The sequence below is a fragment of the Acanthaster planci genome, linkage group LG08 (genome assembly GCF_054643075.1).
Source record: "Acanthaster planci isolate LZ-2023a linkage group LG08, COTS_SCS, whole genome shotgun sequence".
NCBI classification, from domain to species: Eukaryota; Metazoa; Echinodermata; class Asteroidea; order Valvatida; family Acanthasteridae; genus Acanthaster; species Acanthaster planci.
The window spans coordinates 14,126,996-14,147,769 of record NC_141784.1 but is presented as its reverse complement, the minus strand read 5'-3'; the positions used below and the strand labels follow the sequence as shown (position 1 = coordinate 14,147,769).

Here is a 20,774-nt window from a genome sequence, read left to right as displayed (position 1 = left end):
GTCGTACTCCAGCGGACGAGCGCTCACGGGTAGCTCCGTTCGAACGCTTTCCTGTAACGTACACACGTCGTACGTGAACATGTTCACAGATGATGTTCGTTCACGGTACTAGTAGTAGTAACTGTGCCAACTGAGTTGTACTTTTACACTTTACAGTTCATTCTGTCTTGGCTCCTCCTTTCTTTTCCAACCTTCATGTTTCTTTCCTTTACTAGATGAGAACAAGCATTAAATTTATGTAAGTTGTTATAAACAGCTTAACTTTTATCGATGTTTGAAACAATGACAATAATTTAATAAAATGCGTTAGTGTTTAGTCCAGACTCGGCTAAGTAATGTGCCTAAGCGCAATCTTGAACCTTGCGTAAATTTATTCAATTATTGCACTCCGTCCTGACATGCCTGAGATGATTTGCCAGTTTGAATAACATCAAGTCATGGGATAAACAAGGCTTATGGGAGTAAGGTACAATAAACTTCAAGGTTGCGCTGAACCTAGACCCACTAGTGTGGCATGGATCATTTCCAATTTATCCTTAGCCACACATCCGTCTACGCAATTTCGTGTTGGCGTATTTAACATTCCGGCGCACCCACTTATCATCGTGGGCGCAATTTCCTTTGCACACGAACATGATTCTTGAGCTTTCCGCTTTCTAAAAACCATTTATTGAATGATTTCACTCACGTTATTCAGGTATTTTCCAGTCTTTTTGCCTTTATCCATTCAATTTAACGGGCTCGCTCTCTCAGTCGCCATCTTTAAAATAAGGTTGTTGAGCATTACGTCACTTGACCCCTCATCGTCTCGACGGCTGTTCGATGTCAAGATAACTAAATTGCTGCCAAAGTTTGGAAGACCCCATTGGTACATGTAGTATCTTATCGCTCAGTCCGTGTATTGCATATATCTTGCAATACATGAAACAGCCGTCGAGATGATGAGGGGTGAAATGACGTAATGCTCAACGACCTTATTTTAAAGATGACGACTGAGAGAGCGAGCCCGTTAGATTGAATGGATAAAGGCAAAAAGACTGGAAAATACCTGAATAACGTGAGTGAAATCATTCAATAAATGGTTTTTAGAAAGCGGAAAGGGCAAGAATCATGTTCGTGTGCAAAAGAAATTTCGCCCATGATGATAAGTGGGTGCGCCGGAATGTTCAATAGGCCGACACGAAATTGCGTAGACGGATGTATGGCTAAGGATAAATTGGGAGTGATCTGTGCCACACTAGTGGGGCTACGCTTAACCATGTTAAAATGCCTGCTTTCTGACTGAGGTCTCATCTGTCAGCCTATCGTTCATTTTTTATTTTATACGCCATCCAAGGTTAGTCACTGTTCTAGTTATTCTAGTTAAAGAGTTATCGAACTATGAGTAGAAAGCCTTTTGTATAACTAAAGAGTCTCATCCTGCAGTTCCTGCGAGATAAGATCGCTCGAACGTGCCGAATGCTATAACAAGTTCAGAACAAAAGAAAAAGCAGATGGGAACAGAACAATGTACATGTATCTACCTCAAACCAAAAACCAAATATTTCTTTAAAATGAGGAGGGGGTATAATGCAGTCGCCTTGATATGGATGCACTATAGAAAGATCAGGCAAAATACTTCAGAAAAGGTGCAGAAAATAGTCATGTTGGCCTACTCGTTAGTTGGCCTGTCCTCAAACACAAGTAATTCAGTTGATAATCATTTCATCTCATCTAGTGTGTAATATCATACAGGAACTAGAAAAAAGTAAAATGTTAGCAATGTGAACCCAGGGACAGAAGTTAAGGAAGGCGAAATCCACATACACGTACATGTGCAATGTACATGCATTCCTAGTAAACATGATGTGAGGGTCTTAAGAATGTACAAATATTTGGAAATTATAATTTCAATTTGTGGTACATAAAATCACTTTTACCTTGATACAAGGTAGCAGTAGTTTATGTATGTGCACAACGAAATCCACACCTTTAAGTGTTCAAAAGAAAAGAAAGAAGAATAAATGAACAAAGGTCTGTGTGAAATGTGTGTCCCTTCAAGTCATCTGGGGGCCTTTATCTGCCCAAAGATCAGTCACACTATACATATATGTAGATGTATTTCTGCTAAATACAAGGACTCCTGCTAATGGTTTGTAATTTTACATTAATCTGTAGCTGCAATAAATTGTTCTCAGACACTTTTTCTGTAGCTTTTTATTCTTCTTTAATGTATGAAAACACTTTTACATGCCTATTTGGTTAAATGCACTGAAAAAAATTAAAATAATCCATGCTTTCCTTGACAACTGAGGGCACTGTAGCTGTGATGCCATCCAGGGAAGACATAATTCATTGCGTAGGTTTTTTTGTTAAAGTTGTAAACTCAGAATTTCCTTACTGAAAACATTTCTGTGAAAGGGATTGGTGTTCATGTTTCCTGGAATGACATCACAGTTTTGCTTATAAATATGTAAACACATTAGCATAAAACCCCAAAAGGCAGTTAAATGCCGCAGTATTTCATGAGTGTGCATTACTGACAGAATAATGAGAAAGTGCAGCTTGGTGTCCCATTTAAAGAGATATTTGTTGAGTCTTTTTCTGTTAGCATGATTCATTTCCAGTGTACTTCATCCCTTTGTTAAATCTAAATGTGTATTTCTTCTGTTGCAGATGGAGTAAATGTATCTGAATTGAAATGAATGCAACAAAGACGCCTCAACGTCTGATGTAAAGCCTGGATGTATGTTGATGTGCTGTGGCAGTGTGAAAATGCTCAGTCTATGTGTTGCAAAAAACCTTGAAATGGTAAAGCAATTGTTGAGATTTGTGACCTGGAACAGATTCCTAACCTTTGAATCCCAACAGTACTTGAAACTGCGATGGCTTCCAATGATGCACGGCAGAAATGAGCGGGTATATTGTACACCAGCCTGGCACGCACCTTTAGGATATGTGCCAGAACCAAGGAAAAAGAAAGTGGAAGCAAAATCTTCCGATATTGTCTCATTCGAAAATCTTGTTGATGGGCAAAGTCTGACTTGCCTAAAAAGTATACACAAAGCTTGCTCAGCACCAGAAATATTCCAAGCTCTAAGAGAACTCCAGGGTAATCTGAATGAAGTTCATGTGGCACGAGCAATATCCAGACTAGCTGAAATTGGCCAGAAAATCAATGTTGCACAAGTCGAAATAGTTGGTGAAAGTGAATCAAGGATGCTTGCTGGTCATCAAGACAAGGACTTCGTTGACTTGTGCTATTTAGTACTCCGTAATGTGAAGAGAATGGATTGTAACCTCTTTCTAGATGCCCTGAAAGCCTCAATTGACCTTAGAGTTCCACAAAGTAGTGTGATGGTTCAGACTTTAATTGCCAGTGCTGAACAGCGTCTAAATCAGTTTAATTGTAGTGACCTGGCAAAGTTGGCTAGCGTTCTTGTTCGTTTGCAGGAGACGGATCAAAGAGTGCATGCATTGCTGCGAGCCATAATTCTACTTGTCCCTGATCGTGTTGGTGGTTGCACTGATGCCAGGGCGTTAAACATTATCCTTCGCACTGTTGGTAAACAACTCGATCATCACAATCGTGCCCAAATGGCCCATCGCTTGATTGCAATTTTCAGTACAAAGAAAGACACAGACAAAGAGAAAACTGTCATGGATGCGTCCAAAGCCATCACAGAATTTTATTTCATAAGGTATTACAATGGAGATTTCCTGAGGGAAGCATGCAACATTTTGTTGGATGGCCTGGAGTACCTACCTCCCACCAGGTTGATGAAAGCTCTTCATTCCCTGTCCGGTTTCAGATTTTACTGTCCAGAACTTTTAGAAAAAGCAGGGGATTTAATAGCACACTTGGTTGATAAGTTCAATTTCAATCACCTCTCGAGAATTCTGAAAATGTACACCGCCCAGCGATTCCTACACGAGAACCTGCTTAATGCAGTGGCAATTTCCTTGACCAAACGATCTCTTGATGATGAAAGCCTAATCACTCTTGTTGGAATGCTGAGTCCCTTTGCCAAGTTCCAGCATGTTTCAACTTCCCCAGGCAGTGATGCTTGCGTCTTTGGCCTTGTGGCAGCAGCTGCAGAGAAACAGATTGTTGGCTTTGCAGATCGAGAAACAGATTTGGGTCAGTTGGTGCAGCTGATGACATTATTGGCAATGTGCGGAGCATACTCGGAAAAACTGATGGAAATCATCATGAGCAGAACTTGCAATGAATCAATTTCAAGAGGTAATGTATTGCATATATCTTGTCCTTTTCTACTTTTGCTTTTAACCATTAGTTCACTCCATTGGAGGTAAAAGTATTTTTTTCTGAAGCATACATGCATACCTTTATAACATGTACAAGTATACACAGGATACATCTTCTATCTTACAAACGTACATGTACATGTAGCACGAAGCCCGTACTAGTAATTTTGGTGTTTTGCATGGACAAATGGATAATTTGTGTTTTCCATTGCTACTTGTGCCTGTCAACAAATTGTGTGTGCTTTTTCTGCATTTAGTTCTCAATCTGCAACTTTTTCAACAAAGAATTGACATTTACGTGTATATTTATGTGAGGAAGATTTGTCCTGCAAAATTTTCCTGTTGTATTGGGACAAATTTGCTAAAATGTAGACTTATGAAATGTGTATTATCGACAAACATGCGGATTTGTAACGGTAATAAATGGAATATTAAATCAAAGTTATTCAAAGTATTACATTTGAGGAGTGACTGTCATACGTGTAGAATAATTCTACCCAAAAATCATCAGTAGCACAGCAGTATGGGGTAAGGCTTCTCCTAGAAATACATGTACCCAGGGTGTGCACATTACCCAGCTTATGATGGGGTAAGGCTTCTCCTAGAAATACCCAGGGTGTGCACATTAGCCAGCTTATGATGGGGTAAGGCTTCTCCTAGAAATACCCAGGGTGTGCACATTAGCCAGCTTATGATGGGGTAAGGCTTCTCCTAGAAATACCCAGGGTGTGCACATTAGCCAGCTTATGATGGGGTAAGGCTTCTCCTAGAAATACCCAGGGTGTGCACATTACCCAGCTTATGATGGGGTAAGGCTTCTCCTAGAAATACCCAGGGTGTGCACATTACCCAGCTTATGATGGGGTAAGGCTTCTCCTAGAAATACCCAGGGTGTGCACATTAGCCAGCTTATGATGGGGTAAGGCTTCTCCTAGAAATACCCAGGGTGTGCACATTACCCAGCTTATGATGGGGTAAGGCTTCTCCTAGAAATACCCAGGGTGTGCACATTACCCAGCTTATGATGGGGTAAGGCTTCTCCTAGAAATACCCAGGGTGTGCACATTACCCAGCTTATGATGGGGTAAGGCTTCTCCTAGAAATACCCAGGGTGTGCACATTACCCAGCTTATGATGGGGTAAGGCTTCTCCTAGAAATACCCAGGGTGTGCACATTACCCAGCTTATGATGAACTCTCCAATTTCGTCAGTCTTGGTTGTGACAGACATTTAACAACTTGCACAAAAAGACCAATTTAAGATATTTAATTGTGATACCTAATGTTCTTTCTTGCCTTAAATTCATTGTGTTACTGTACTAACAGTGAAATATACTGTTGTTTTGCTTGACGAAATGGAATACAGAGAGACGTAGTGGACTGAATTTGGGCAAAATGTTTAATGCTGTAGAAGCATCTCTCAGTTGAAGAACTGAAGTACCAACGTACAGGATGATGACCCCCAAACAAGCAACAGTAAATTTTCTCCTCCAAAAATCATCAAATCAAAGCTGAGGATGACTTTTTTTTTTTTGAAACTGAAGACTTCGTTTATATATGATGATGCCCTGTGGAGATTTTTGCACACAGTTACATGGACATACATGTACATGTATATACATGTACGTGACGTAACTCGTATTTCCTCTCCAATGAAAGTTCAAACAGTTTATTTTGCAAGTGCATGGTGTCTCTGCAGTTCAAGTCCGCTGAGCCTGTGCAGTTTGTCTCATTTGTTACAATGCTGATCTTATTTACATGTACTTATCTAACATTAATCACTTGAACCATTTCAGGGTCCTGTTTGTTGGTGGGAAAGTGAAAGAGCTTTTAGCATAAAAGAACCCTGTTAAGTGTACTTCTTTTGCAGGCCTTTCCAATGATCCCATGTGTTAAAAGGTGTCATTGAACAGTATGGTAAATCTTATTGGACAAAACAAAAACCTTATACTTCTGTACATAATTGAGATCATCTCCACAATGTATGATCAAATTTAGTCATTACTTCTGACAAAAAATCCTACCCGGTAAGCTTCAATTTGATTCAAAATTCTGACATTTATTTTAGAAGATACTAAATCTTAGTATGTTAGTTTTTTTGTAAAACTTCAGAGCATTTAAAATTTACCCTAAGGTACTCACCAATCACCAATCTCAGACTCTTTCTGGGACACAATTTTGTTTCTCCCACTCCAGTTGACCGGAAAACTCTACTCAACCTACGGAGTCTACATACCATAATCAGCATGAAGCTACTTAAATTTTCCAGTGATGAGCAGTCAGTCCGCGATGCACACTCTAAGGAGCTGTCAAATATCCTCAGTCGGTTTGATCAAGACGAAAGGCTCACTGGGTTAAAACGTGAGAGTAAATTCAGGACGTCGGTGGCCAAAACATTGCATGAAGAAATAGGGACTTCCATTGCGACAGATGTGGCTATTGGCAACGGATACACTGTCGGTAGGAGCTGGATATTTTAACTTTTTCCCAGATTGATCGCTAAAAGCTTGTTACTTAGGGCACTGGTTTCATCGTGGTTTAATTAGCTTTTGCAATTCTTAAAAGACAACAATGATCGGTATTTTTCAAGTTTCATGAAAAAATTCTCTGAGGAGTTGCACTGAATTGGACCTTCCTCTTAATTTTGTAAACATAATAGAATGCTTTACATTATGACAATGCAGTTTAATATCTGGACAAACTGAACAGGTATTTAGTCAGATGGAAACCTCCCCTAATAAACCTCATTTGTTTTTCAAAATATAAATTTTTATCCCAATAGCTGGTTTTATTGTCATATTACTTAACAAGATCAATAAGTATAGAGAAAGGTACAGACTTTAAGTGCAAATTAAGCCCCAGAAACTAGACGCTTTGGTCTGGGTAATTGGACTTTCAATTGTGGGTGTAGGAATGTGATAAAATATTTGAATATTCGCACGAGGATTTGTACGTAATTTTATACATTTCATACATACGTTTCTTTTACCTTCATCATAATCATGGAGCTTAGATGGTAGTACGCTGATCCGAAAACTTAACAGCAACACAAATTATTTGTGACAAATGGACGCACAGTTGGATAGGAAGATCAGATCACCCACTCACTGATTGTCTGAATTGACATGTTTTTCAACGAGTTTGGCAAATTCAATCGTTGCTGTACCCAAACAGGTAACAAGAAGTGCATTTTGGGCCGAATCTTTAAAAGCATTTTCATTTAGCCGTGATTTTGCAGGTAATGTACAAGTTGTTTCTCATAAATCTATAGACTTTGTAGTTTCCGAGGAGATGCGGGAGCAGCGACCGATAGCTATTGACTTGACTAGTGCAGTGCACTTCTGCTCAAACTACCCAGACAGGCCTCTCGCTGAAGGAGTTATCAAGAGGCAGTATGTTGAAGCCATGGCATACAGCTTTCGAATGGTAAGAATAAAACTCATTTCCAATAGCACTAGCTATCTGAACACACATTGCAACGAGTGTGTCATTATAATGGGTAACTTGGCTGTGATCAACCTTAGCCACTCTTTACAATAAATTCTATGAACTAATTTCTCTAATCTCATTGGAAGAGTAACACATCAAAGCTATTGTTTTAGAATAGGACAATTAGCTTCCTACGTTTGATTATGTGAGTGTACATAGTTACAGATATTCAGTATTAGTGGTCTTTTTTGCTTTCCACAAGACGGTTGATAATTACTTTTGTGACCAGAGAAGAGCTTGCGTCGGACAATTATTAGGTCGTAATTACAAGTAACGCTTTTGTTTGTGAATTTGCGCTTGATTACCTCAACCGTGACTCTGAGACAATTTTTTATTCAACTAGATTGAGTGGCAAAAATAGAAAATGTCATCACGCCTAAATTCAAGGTATCTATTCCCCCCCTGAGAGAATTGGGCCTTCGAGTGGCCTCATTCAAATTACTCTCTCTTTCTCTGTGATACAAAGCTCTCTCTCATTGGCAAAACACAGGTCATGCTTCTTCCTCTTTCCATTATCTTCTGATTTCATTTTGGCTGCTCTGTGTTTCTCTTGCCCTCATGTACCCAAGGTTAGAGCAATACGTGAATTCTACATCCAAGAATAGCAGGAAAATGAAGAACAGCCTGAGCCAAGTAAAGCCATGACCTTGCAACACGACAGGCTTTCATTTACGTGAGAGACCTGAATGTATTCCAGAGATATAAATCAGTGTTTGGTTGGTTATGGATGTAGTTGTAATTTTCTAATTTGAAATTAGTAGCGCCGCTCGCTAAAATTTACAGAGTATGTTGTTTGTTCTCATCAAGTCGTACCATCTGGCTTGTTACAAAATGACACCAGTGAATCCCTAGTAGTGTAACCAGGTTTCTGCAGATAGGTGGAACTCAAGAGATAGAGCTTCCAGTCCACCTAGGAGGACCACTGTTATCTCAAACCCAGAAAGGGAGAGCTCATCAACCTTGGTTGGCTGTCTACCTCAATTTTCCCGGAATCTCCATCCTATATGTTGCAGCATTATGCAGTCTCCGACCAGTGACTAGATTTCTGGCAACTTTTTGGAGTTGCTGATCATCCCGAGTTCTCCTTTCTGTCAGATCAACCACCTCGGCGTCTCTTCATTCCCCAAGTTTCTTAACTTTATTGTTTATTTGTTTTCATTTCACTTTGTTCATGTCTAATTCTTACGTCTTAGGCGAATGTTCATTCTTTCAAGAAGCCACCTACTGTAAGTGACAACTCAAAATCCCTCATATGTCTCCTATTTTGGAGTGATTTTCATTCTTTTGGAGTGGTTTCCATTCTTGTTGCAGTAGTTTTTATGAGGGACTAACTCTTTTGGAGGGTGACTTTTTCACTCCATTACATGTGGAGAGAGAATGTAGAAATGATCTTTGCTTATGGAAGCATGTCAAAATGGTTAAAGAGCACCTCAAAGGAAAACATGTCTTCTCTGATTTTATCTGTTCAAATAAACATGGAAGCATCTAAATCGAAAGCAGTATCATTTGTCTTCAGAGCTCAACTATAACAAGCTAAAGATGCGAATTCTGATTGTAGATTGTGTCATTCTGAGAAAAGAAAAAAAAACGAGGGGAACCCTCGCCCTGTGTTTGTAGTGGATAAACCCTCATGCGTACCAAACAATGGCTACATACATTATTTGGCATGCACAGGGTTTATCCACAGCTTCTGTCTAGGGAGCATTCGGAAGTAAATCATTTTGGTGCTGCCTGGTCTTCATGTGTCAAAATGGAATACCAGACGAATATTGGAATTTGGCCATACATTGATCATATCGCGGTCAGCTGGCTATTTTGTAAAAAAATGATAAATGTGGACATCACCTTTTAATAACATATCACATGCACTGGTACAACACTTAATCAACAACACGCAGCGCTTAGCACAGCCTGTAACTTCAGGAAGGTCGGGAGGTGCAGTTGGCTTTTTCATGGTAGGGACACTGGGGTGACTGCTATGATTTTTCATGTACGTACAGTTGTGCTAAAAAATATTCATGCCCTTTGGAAAATAACTTACTTTTCTAAATTCTTCATTTGTAAAAGCTATTATGTTGGTACTTCCACTATATCTTTTGGCTGTTTGTTGCAATACACAAACTGACGTGTGTTGGCTAAACTCATTTGCATATTAATCGTTTCTTTTTTGCTCCTGGTCAAAATTATTCATACCCCAGGTTTACATTGTCCGAAGTCTTTTCTTAATAGTCAATAGCATGGCCTCTATTCTTGATGACTGCCTCAAGAGAGTTCCTATAAGTGTCCACAAGCTTTCTGCATGCCTCCTGTGGAATGTTGACCCACTCTTCCTTGGCAAAAGCCTTCAGCTGGGTCAGGTTGGTTGGCTCCTGGCCATCACTCTGGTCTTCTTCTCCCATCACAGATTCTCTATTGGATTTAGCTCAGGACTTTGACTTAGCCATTTCGGTACATGGACATCATTGCCCTTGAACCACTGCTTTACTACCTTGGCGGTGTGCTTAGGGTCATTGTCCTGCTGGTATATCCAGTGACGTCCAAGCTACAGTTTCTCAGCTGACACTTTCACATTGTCATCCGGGATCTTTAAATAATCCTCCTTTTTCATGATGCCCTGTATCTTAATGAGGTTTCCGGTGCCACTAGCAGAGAAGCAACGCCATAGCATTATGTTGCCACCATCATGCTCCTGGACTCGCCACAAACATCTGCCGGAGTCGAACAACAACCCATGGATGACAACCAAGGCCTTAATTGATACCCTTGACAAGGTAGGGACGAAGGTGTCATGGGCAACCGTCCAGCAAGTATTGCACAAAGGAGGTTTCCACAGATGCAGGCCAAGGAAGACACCACTACACAGGAAGAAACATCAGAAGGCTCATCTGGCATTTGCTAGAGCTCATCTGAACCAAGATTCTACCTTTTGATCATCAGCCCCGTGATCTGATGAGAAAAAGATGGCTATGTTTGGCCATATGGATATAGCCTTTGTTTGGAGAAAGCAAGGAGAGGCATACAAGCCAAAGAACACATTCCCAACTGTCAAGCATGGTGGTGGCAACATAATGCCATGGGGTTGCTTCTCGGCTAGTGGCACCAGGAGCTTCATTAGGATATAGGGATCATGAAAAAGGAGGATTATTTAAAGATCGTGGATAACAGTGTGAAAGTGTCTGCTGAGAAACTCCAGCTTGGACGTCACTGGACCCACTGGTACCAGCAGGACTTAGACCCCAAGCACACCGCCAAGGTAGTAAAGCAGTGGTTCAAGGACAATGGTGTCCATGTACCGAAATGGCTAAGTCAAAGTCCTGAGCTAAATCCAATAGAGAATCTGTGACGGGAGATGAAGACCAGAGCGATGGCCAGGAGCCAACCAACCTTACCCAGCTGGAGACTTTTGCCAAGGAGGAGTGGGTCAACATTCCACAGGAGGCATGCAGAAAGCTTGTGGACATTTATAGGAACTCTCTTGAGGCAGTCATCAAGAACAAAGACCATGCTATTGACTATTAAGAAAAGACTTTTGACTATGTAAACCTGGGGTAAGAATAATTTTGACCAGGAGCAAAAAGAAACCCGGGCCGTGTCTATTAGTATGCAAATGAGTTTAGCCAATACACGTGTGGGTTTGTGTATTACAACAAATAGACAAACGATATAGTGGACGTACCAACGCAATAGCTTTTATAAATGAAGAATTTAGAAAAGTAGGTTATATTCCAAAGGGTATGAATAATTTTGAGTACAACTGTACATGTACCCGTTGTGACTGACCTCCCTGTTCATCTCCCTAGGGGAGAACCTAGAGGGATGCTGTACTAAGTGCCCAGTGCAAAATTGTGTGTATTCAGACCTGGGAATTATGCAGGCTGAGAATGCTTGGACAGTTGCAGTGGCCATTCCTAGTGGTGTATCCAGTGGGAGCAAGGGGCAACTTCTTTCTTTGCTTTAGTACTTACTTCTATTAATGGTATATAAAGGAGTTCTACCTCAAAAAAGGTGAAAAAAGTACATAAATCAAAATGTGACAAAGCAGAATGTTATAGAAACTGACCCAGGAGATGTTGGAATTGCAAAGCTTCTGTACTGCCCGTTCCTTGTCCTATTTTTGGAGGCGCCTTGCGTCTCAATGGAAGACTTTGGGACACTTGGTGGTGGCAAACATACCAGTCCTTTTACCAGTTCTGAGCATGCACGCATTGTTCTGAGCATGTTTGTGTAGTTCTGAGCACCTGCAATACCGTGAAAAAGGACCAGTATATCTGCTGCCACATATTTGTCAAAGTCCTCCATTTGGTCCATGACGCCATATTAGAGGACATTGTCATATTCCATATGCACATTTAATTAAACTTCTCTTCCACTGGAGACCTGTGAGGACGCCATTAATATTATCTTAGTAGTCCATTTAGCGTCGATCTGCGCACTTCCACATTCGAAAACGAGGCCTTATGTGTCAGCTTCAAATCTTAATATGATCAGACGGTTGAAAGAAAGGTGTCAAGACACAAAATACATAAAGGGTACCGGTATGTTAGATTCAGACTTTTCAGGCTGCAAATTTTTCGGAAGAGTCTTTCAGGATGACTTGACTCGTAAAATCAAAAGAAAAAATAACTGCAATTTACCGCGAACTAAGGTACCTGTTTCTGCATGTGTGATGGGTGTGTTTTAAACTGAAGTGGCGTCACACTTACGAACTGGATACTGCACGCACTGTGTTGACTCCGTGGGCATGCACCACTAAGTTCAACACAGAGAGCCTCGGTTTTGATGCGGATATGTGCAGACGGCACTATTGTGAAATCCGTCAATTGCATCGCGTTAACAGAACACTTCGTGCATTAATCTTGTTAACAATTGACTGAAGATTTTTGTTTTGTTTTTCAAGGCACTAGTTGCAATATCAAGATTTTTTGCGAAGTTGCGAAGTAAGGGGAGCAACCCAAATTATTATTTTGAAACTCTCTTTATGACTGATGAAAACAGATGGACTTGTACCTAAACCATTCCAATATGAAAATATGACATCACTTTTGTCATGAACACATAAACTCTGATCATTAATAATGTGTGTTGCATAGTAGCTATACACATTGATGTATTAAAATACTGCACAGTGATATTGTTGCTAAGGCATCTCATAGTGTGAAGGTTTCGAAAATGTTTCATCGATTCATGTAAACCATTGTCATGGCTACAGGACTAAATCTATTCAGGGGCATGAGGAATCCCCAAAACTCCGCCGGGGTCAGCTTGGAGGTACTGGTGATATTTCACAAAGCTGCTTGTTGCATGGGCTGTTTCAGCATCCTGGGCTCTATCACAAGCCTCTGAGATAATAGGGCAAATGTCAATCTGGCTTAAGTGGAGCACTTCAAGAACCTATCAGAGGTGAAGCTTGCAGTTGGAAGATGGTGTTCCTCACATCCTGGGTGAAGAAAAGGGGACTTGTAATGGAGGGCTGGGCTTGATCTTGGTTCCAAGATTTTGGCATTCCTCCTTTTAGCTGAAATAGATTGATTCCAATTACAGAGGGCGCTACATTTATTTGGGTCCTTTTGTACCTGTGAGTTAAGGTCTTGGACACTTCGTTCGACAGTGCTTGTATTTCTCATGGTTATTTCCCCAACTTTCCTGGGGATCAAATTAACAGCTGCGTTTGAACTGTGTATTTAGTTATTCTTGTCAGTTCATGATGTCACTTGATGGGGAATTGAAAACAAAAATAGCATCCTGAGCTCAAAGTCTGAAAATTTTTTGCATCAAATTCCATGTTTAGGTGATTGCAACATACTTTTAGGACATGCTAATAGATTTTCTGAAGAATAAAAATGAACAAGCCAGAAAAATCATAGAGAAAGTGATCAAAATCGCACCCCAGTACATTTTCAGTTGCTGTTGCTGCCAGGCCAATTGTGCGCATGCGTGCATGAATTTATCAGTGAAAAGGTCTACTGAGAAGGGAGGAGCAGTAATTAGTAATACATTATGTTGAATAATGATCCTTTAGTCTGATGTAGCTTTCAACTTTGTCTCTGAAAGCCGTTGTGTTTGGGGGGGGGATGGGCCAGGTGGTAAGGGTTTGTAGTTTCCAATCATTAGATGGGGGGGGGGTTCAACTCCAGCTGGTTGAAGTATGTTGTGATTTTAGGCAAGTCCTTTTATCTCTTTATACTTGTACCTCTCTCCACCCAGGAGTAAATGGGGACCTGTTAAGGCAGATTATGGTTATGTTAAGCCATTTGTGCCTTAACATGGCAGCACATAGGGCAAGTACTTGTATACTGCCCAGGGAGCTGAGATGGTTTCAGGAATCTCCAGATGTTGTGAACCTAATGTGTAGAGGTAATGATAACATATCTGCCTTTGAATTACAGGTACTGTGAGATATTGTGCAGCTTATATATGCAGTGATAATATTATTATGTCAAATATATGATTTGGTAACTTATTCCACTCTGTAAGTTCTGGAAACAAAAGAATTTTTGTATACTGTTCTCCCGAAAGGTTGGTTTCAGTGGTACATATTGCCCATTATTGATCTACATGTACATGTCATTGTTGGTGCAGCCTGGAGGATGGATGTTGGGACAGCTGACTACCCATTGTGGATCAAAGTTAGGAGTGCTATGTGACATCTCTGTTGTAGAGTATTTCATTCCATGCTAGTGACCGTATCAGTCACACTGGATAGGCTGGTGTAATTATCATAGACAAAGTGTATCAAGCTGGTTGATATATTTTGTTTCCCATGGATCCCAGACTGCAGATGCGTACTCAAGATGAGGATGAACGAAAACAAAATATACTGTAGCTTTTGTCGAATGTCAGCATTTGTGCAGGCCTCGTCTCAACATTCACAGCACCTGATTTACTATCATAACCATGTGATCATTTCGATAATCCCACATGAATTTATGAGATATGTATAGTCTTCAGCACTGGTAATGCTTGACTGACTCCAGACTTCAACCTGAATGGGACTGCTCACTCCAACTCTGGAGGCTGTCTTTGTCTTCCTGCAGCTTGGTCCGATCAGTAAATCTTTGTGTTTCTCTATAGTCCTTGAGTGGGACCAAGAGAGGACATGATTTTCCTAGCAACAGTGGCTCCTTTGGCGGCAACTGCACTTCACATGGTTCATGAACGACTATGGTTGCTATCAACAAAACGAACACTCCCCACCGGCATGGCTCTTTTCAACTGATGAGGGGGTGCTCCTGCTCAAGGCAGATAAAAAATACAGTCGTCTGCAACGAGACGTTCCTCGTACTGTGACCCATCGGCAATGTCATTTACATGTATATAGAGCAGAAATAGTCATTCTTATCATTAAACTGTTGAACAATAGTGTATGGTTGACATTTTATCTTTGGAGCTTGGCAGGAACAATGCCTGCTAGCACTGGCAGGAGATCTGTAGGGGTTGGGCGTAGACATCCTGCAATGATCCTCATGGTGTAACATCCAGTTTTCTAGTGTGGATGTAACTTACATCGGCTAAAATCAAGGCATAATATTACAGTATTAAAATTTTTAACCTTTAAAACTTTCAGAAATTAAAACCTTGTATTGCCAGGTATGTGTGAAGATTTGAATCTTTGCGGTCTTATGATGCAGCTGACCAGTCAATGCTATTTTCAGCAGAGTTTGTTTATATGTCAGTATCTCCTATTGATCTGAAGAAGTTTCTCTGGAAACAGTCATGTTCGAAATTGTTCAAGTCATCATCCGGTTTACACAACATGGCAAAATCTAATCAACCATAACTAGTAGCGAGATGGCCACTGCCATGACGCAGTTATAATGACACAATAACTATGAATAGTCAATGGTCCCAGATGTAGACAGGTTAAAACATAAGCATAAAAGTGATAGGACTTCAAAACAAATCAAAGTTATTATTCTATGTCTGGTTTCCAGACCCAATGATTCTTACTACCTTCTCTCTGTTCAAGGGTCCGTTATCACCCAATGTTACATAACAAAAACCGAGGAATTCATCCGTTTCTGAAAATATCGAAACTTATTGTCAGTGTTCGGATAGTTTTGTTGATGGTCCAGCATTTACAGTTATTTTTGCATACTAATCAGTGGATGTGTATAAGTAAGACACGTTTAAAACCATTACGATTAGTCATGATATAAGTATGAACAGCAATGGATCTTGGAATTCTCGAGTTTTAAGCTCTCGTTGGCTCATTTTTTAATTCAAAGTTAACCCGGAGTTGCAACTTTGTTAAAGTAAAACAACCGACATGCATGCTTCTAAAGTTTGGGGGGGGTAGTCCTCATTATTTTTTGTGCCATTGTGGAATATTTAAAGTAGATGCTGAAAATGAAATAATGGAAGACATGAAATAGTTTCCAATGCAGATTGGGCTTCCCCGGTGCCCCTGACATCTTGGGTCATAAACTATATTTAATCATGGGTGATACCTGACCTACAGGTATGATTTTATCAAGAGTTGTCATAAATCGTCAGGTCATAGGGAACTAAACTGTGCCACCAAAGGACCATTGGCGCTATGTAAAACATGCCACCTTTGGTTACTCGCAAAGAGGATAGATTTGTCCTCATGGTGTGGGTGAAAGAAGACGAAGCTGGCAGCACGCTTGCATTCTGATGGTAAACACCCGTTACATTCCTGTTCAACCATTACGGTGTTGTGATCTCAGCCATTAAAGACTGGATTGGATGTGTGTACATGCTTGCCCTGAGAGAACTGGGAAAATGCAGACAGCCGGGTAGTGAGGCTTGAAGGTGTTCATCTTATACAAATATTGACTGCTTCCAGTGCATGGTGTTGTAAAACTAGCCTCTTGAGGTGATCCATGGAGCATTGCATTTTCCAAAAGGGAAGCCGAAGGACCCTAGAATGCTCCATGGATCATCCGATAGAGGTTAGTTTTATCAGTCCACGAGATAAAGCAGTCAACCTCCAACAGTTTGATTAATTTCATCTAAATGCATAGAAAAAGGACTTGTACTGGAAATTAAGTCCTTGTTTCATTTTTTTTTTCTTCAAAATGACAGTTTGCCAGAAAAAAATAAACTCACAGGGAGTGAAGTCCACTAACCGTCTTTAATCAAGTATGCTTTTCAACAATAATGTCGTCAGTTACTTTCTTGGGTAATTGCAAATGATAGATTGTACTTAATATGGGATGCCTGTAGGCAAACACAAAGCCCTTCGACCCTACCCTGCTGTGGTACCCTTAAAACATCTGGTTATTATTTCATGGATATTTCACTTTCCTCCAATCTCACCTCTGAAAACAAGATAGCAAAAATAGTGAATGCCATGTGACTGGCTCTTGGCCAGTCAAGCTACAGAATTTGTGGGCGATGTGTTATAAATAATGAATCTATAGGGCCTAATATGAGTGCAGTGGTAGAAATAGTTTCCTTTGGTTATACTTGTTCGGGGTGTTTTACATCACACAATAGAGGGAACCTAATACGACGCTTTTAGCGTCGTTCTGCGCACCTCCGCGTTTGAAAACGAGGCTGTAGGTGTCAGCTTCAATTCTTAATACGATCAGACTATTGAAATTAAGGAGTCGACATAAAATACATAAAGGTATGTTAAATTCAGACTTTTCAGGCTGCAAATTTTTGTGGAAGGATGACTCGAAATCAAAAAAAAAAGTAATGGCAATTTACCGCGAACTAACATACCTGCGATGGTCATATATCTTGTGAAGTGGGCATGGTTGAAACTGAAGTGGCATCACACTTACATGTACGAACCGGATACTGCATGTACTGTGTCGACCCCGCGGGCGCGCGCGACGAAGTTCAACACAGAGAGCCTCGGTTTCGATGCGGATATGCGCAGACGGCGCTAATGTGAAATCCATCTATAAACACATAAGCCACCTCTTAACACTATTTGACTGCGTTTCTTTCTGTTCCAGCTACGAAAAAAGGACTGGATGGCATTAAGGTCGACTACTGAAAGAGCAGAGCACATGAAACAAGTCTTGAATTTCCCGTCTTGACACGGGTAATTCAGCAATCAATACTTCAATTTTCATTCCGTTTTTGATTCCATTGTAATGATGGTCTTGTGAAGATAATTTGTTTTCCTGTTTTTTCAGAGGGTCGTAAGACTTTACTATTGTTCTTAGAGTGTTTCTTGCACATGTGCCCCGCAAACATACGTCGTGGAAGCTCTGTTCAAAAGTGGCTTGGGGTAAATGAACTTTATGGTCAAGGCGCTAGACATGAAGTACCTTTACCCTGTCTTGCGGATGTCAGATATTTTTAACACAAGGCTGGAAAGTGAAGTGCACAATGTACAAGAGAAATGTTCGATCCGTGGGAGTGGACATTTTGTCGAAACGTTTAGCAGAATGTGTAGTTTGCATTCCTCTCAATCATGCTTAATTTGCTTAAACTCCCATTTACTCAGAAAAACAGTGTACCAACAATGTTAATGCACTCTGTTTTTTGGCAGTATATTTGGCTATTGACCAATTGATTAATTACGTTTTTTAATGTAGGGAAGCGTGTTTTAGGGGGCACCGTGGTTTATTTGGCACTCCGCCCAGCCCTTAGAAATGTATAACAAATGCCCGCGAAGAAAGTGCGGTGGGTGCGCGAAAGACATGTTCCTTTCCAGCGTGGGCATCACAGAGTGATTATCAAGGGGTTAACCCGTTACCATGAAAACTAGCTTTTTGCACTGTAATAGCTGATTTGTAGTCTCTTCACTTTCGCAATCTATGATTCCATAGTGTGTGACCCGACTTGATGATTATTGGGGTCATGGCAGAACGCGGAATGAGTGATTTTGGAGTGAAAATTCACAGTCTTGATTGTAAAAGTTTCACGTGAAGCGTACATGTGATATTGTCATGTTCACTCTTTATTGTACTTCAGCTGTTTGTTTGTGTGGCGACTCGTATGATTTACACTTGGGTTTCGATCTTTATTCCACACTCTTCAAAACTGTAGAAGGCCAAGTCCAAGGTCGCACTCTGGCCTGGCATTCGGGGAAGTTGAGGAATTGGGAAATTGAGAATTTGGGAAATTGAGAACTGAGGAATTGATTCGAGGAATCCGTGGAATATGGAATTTTCATGTAAAGTAAATAAAGAATAAAAGATTTAAATTGTAATTAACTGTGATCAAACCTAAATATTTGAACCCTCAAAAGTTGGCATGTAAATAAAACTCTATCTGCCCGTCTTCCTTTGCCTTGGCATCCTTACACTAATAATTTAAGTGGACCTCCTTAATAGATGGCCGGTCATGACATTAATGTATGTCCATCAGATAATTTGAGAAGTTTGGTTACATTGCACAATTTGTTTTTGCTTATTTAATGGCCTGGTTGATTATAGTGTCTCCCGTTTTATTGGCTAATTTTTGTTTTGTGTATGACCTTTAAAGAATACTTTTATATTATTATATATTTCTGGTAATGACACCAAGGATATTCCTCAAAAGCACCCTAGGCACTGTAGCGCGCAAGTCGGAAGAAACCTGTAGAGGGAGACAATGAGAAGCAGTTACAGTTTGGAGATGGGAGGAAAACCCCAGAGGAATATTCTGGGTAAAACCCACGGAATCAGGTAGGGACTGATATGAAACAATTTAGTCTTTAAGTCATTAAATTAAGCGTTTCCCATGTCGACGTCGCATAGGTACTTTATGTCTTTATTTTTTACAAGGGTTAAATTGTGCCAGAGAAGCTAGTTTCTTAAATAATTTAAATAATTTATTCACTTAGAAAGCGCAGAATTTCATGCAAATCTGTTCAAATGCGCTGTACAATGAAGACATTAAACTTGGTCGAGCGAATGGAATGCAAGGGCGCCTCAAGCAGCCGCCAAACGACACACTTTCACAGGAGACAATGAGAAGCAGTCACAGTTCTAGATATGGGAGGAAAACCCTCGAGAAGAAATTGCTGGGTAAAACGGAATCAGGTAGGGATTGAAAACCCAATCCACGTGTGGACCCAGCTGGGAATCGAGCGAGGAAAGAACTTTGCCAACCCGACTACCCGTTCATATCCCATTGCAATGAAATCGACTAAAAGTCGCCCATAACATTTCCAATCCTGTTTATTTTCTCAGCTCAAATTTGACGACGTTGTTCGCAGTATGTCAGGTTTTAATTTTTCCCCTGAATCCGTGAAAATGTGCTGTAGGAAAAAAGATGGACTATTATATCATTCAGAAATTTGCTCGCAATTGTCTCCGGATTTACGCCCTCACGGGTTGAACACGAATGAATGCAGCGAGGTTGTGTATGATAACACGCCTGAAACGAAATGTGAAGTAGTAAATGTCTAAAATGATCAAGCTTGGCATAAATTAGCTGTCATAGTAAATGATGGAACTCCTTTAGTAGAAATCTTTCGTTAAATCCCTGAGAGAGAATTTGTTTCACATCAACGGCCTGGAAATTTCATTAAAATATCCTGTGGAAGGACTTTCAATCGATATTGTTTGAGGCCCGACTTGTGGGGGATAGCAGACGCACAGGTAGCCATCTCGTCATCATTTGATACCAAGGTTAGGGAGGAAATGATCGGCTAAGTGCTGCTTACGGGTTTCATATCTATCACAGATGTTGCTCTTAGCTAATTACATTGCAAATCGATGACATTCCTATGGAGATTTAATTTCCTAATGCCCGCGTTGAGGCTTGAATATTGTCAGGCCACCTCGTTTTTTTACGCTCTTCATGCCCATTAAAGCTATTACTAATCCATCCCGTTCGCCCCTCAGGACTTGAGAACTCGCAGAGTATTTTCCCTTGACAGAGCATGCGTATAATGAAAAGACACATATTTTCAGGCTAGCTTTCCGTATAGGTCAAAGCATTTTCAAAGATCAGTGTTACAATATCGGCCAGTCAGCTTCTGTATCAAATCTAACACAGAAATTACGCTTTTCGCCAAAAAGTACTGTACCAATGCAAACTACATTTTGTGCTAGACATCGTTACATGATTAAACAATATACAGCTGTTGAGAGAATAAATCTGAAGATATGCCTCTAGAAAAGCAAT

At 40.4% G+C, this 20,774-nt stretch overlaps 1 protein-coding gene across 5 annotated transcripts; it reads left to right on the top strand.

The window, feature by feature from the left end:
- Positions 1-12: 12 nt before the first annotated feature.
- On the top strand, positions 13-20,203 carry LOC110977367 (uncharacterized). 5 transcript variants are annotated; one of them, XM_022231416.2, is made up of 6 exons: positions 56-238; positions 2,656-2,790; positions 3,433-4,225; positions 6,444-6,707; positions 7,519-7,673; positions 17,666-20,203. In XM_022231416.2, the coding sequence occupies exons 2-6, from the start codon at positions 2,728-2,730 to the stop codon at positions 17,747-17,749; spliced, it is 1,359 nt and encodes a 452-aa protein (XP_022087108.2). In that variant the 5' UTR covers positions 56-238; positions 2,656-2,727; the 3' UTR covers positions 17,750-20,203. The 5 variants fall into 5 exon arrangements, with proteins under 5 accessions (XP_022087105.2, XP_022087104.2, XP_022087108.2 ...); XM_022231413.2 differs by lacking the exon at positions 17,666-20,203 and adding an exon at positions 14,808-16,820 and having other exon boundaries at positions 13-238; positions 2,656-4,225; XM_022231412.2 differs by having other exon boundaries at positions 34-238; positions 2,656-4,225.
- The last annotated feature ends 571 nt before the right edge of the window (positions 20,204-20,774 follow it).

Bases quoted from the DNA above. Each gene is read 5' to 3' on its own strand.
- LOC110977367 (XM_022231412.2), top strand. From the start codon at position 2,728: ATGTTGATGTGCTGTGGCAGTGTGAAAATGCTCAGTCTATGTGTTGCA. The intron at 6,708-7,518 runs GTAGGAGCTGGA...ATAAATCTATAG, and splicing joins TGGCAACGGATACACTGTCG to ACTTTGTAGTTTCCGAGGAG. The intron at 7,674-17,665 runs GTAAGAATAAAA...TTTCTGTTCCAG, and splicing joins TGGCATACAGCTTTCGAATG to CTACGAAAAAAGGACTGGAT.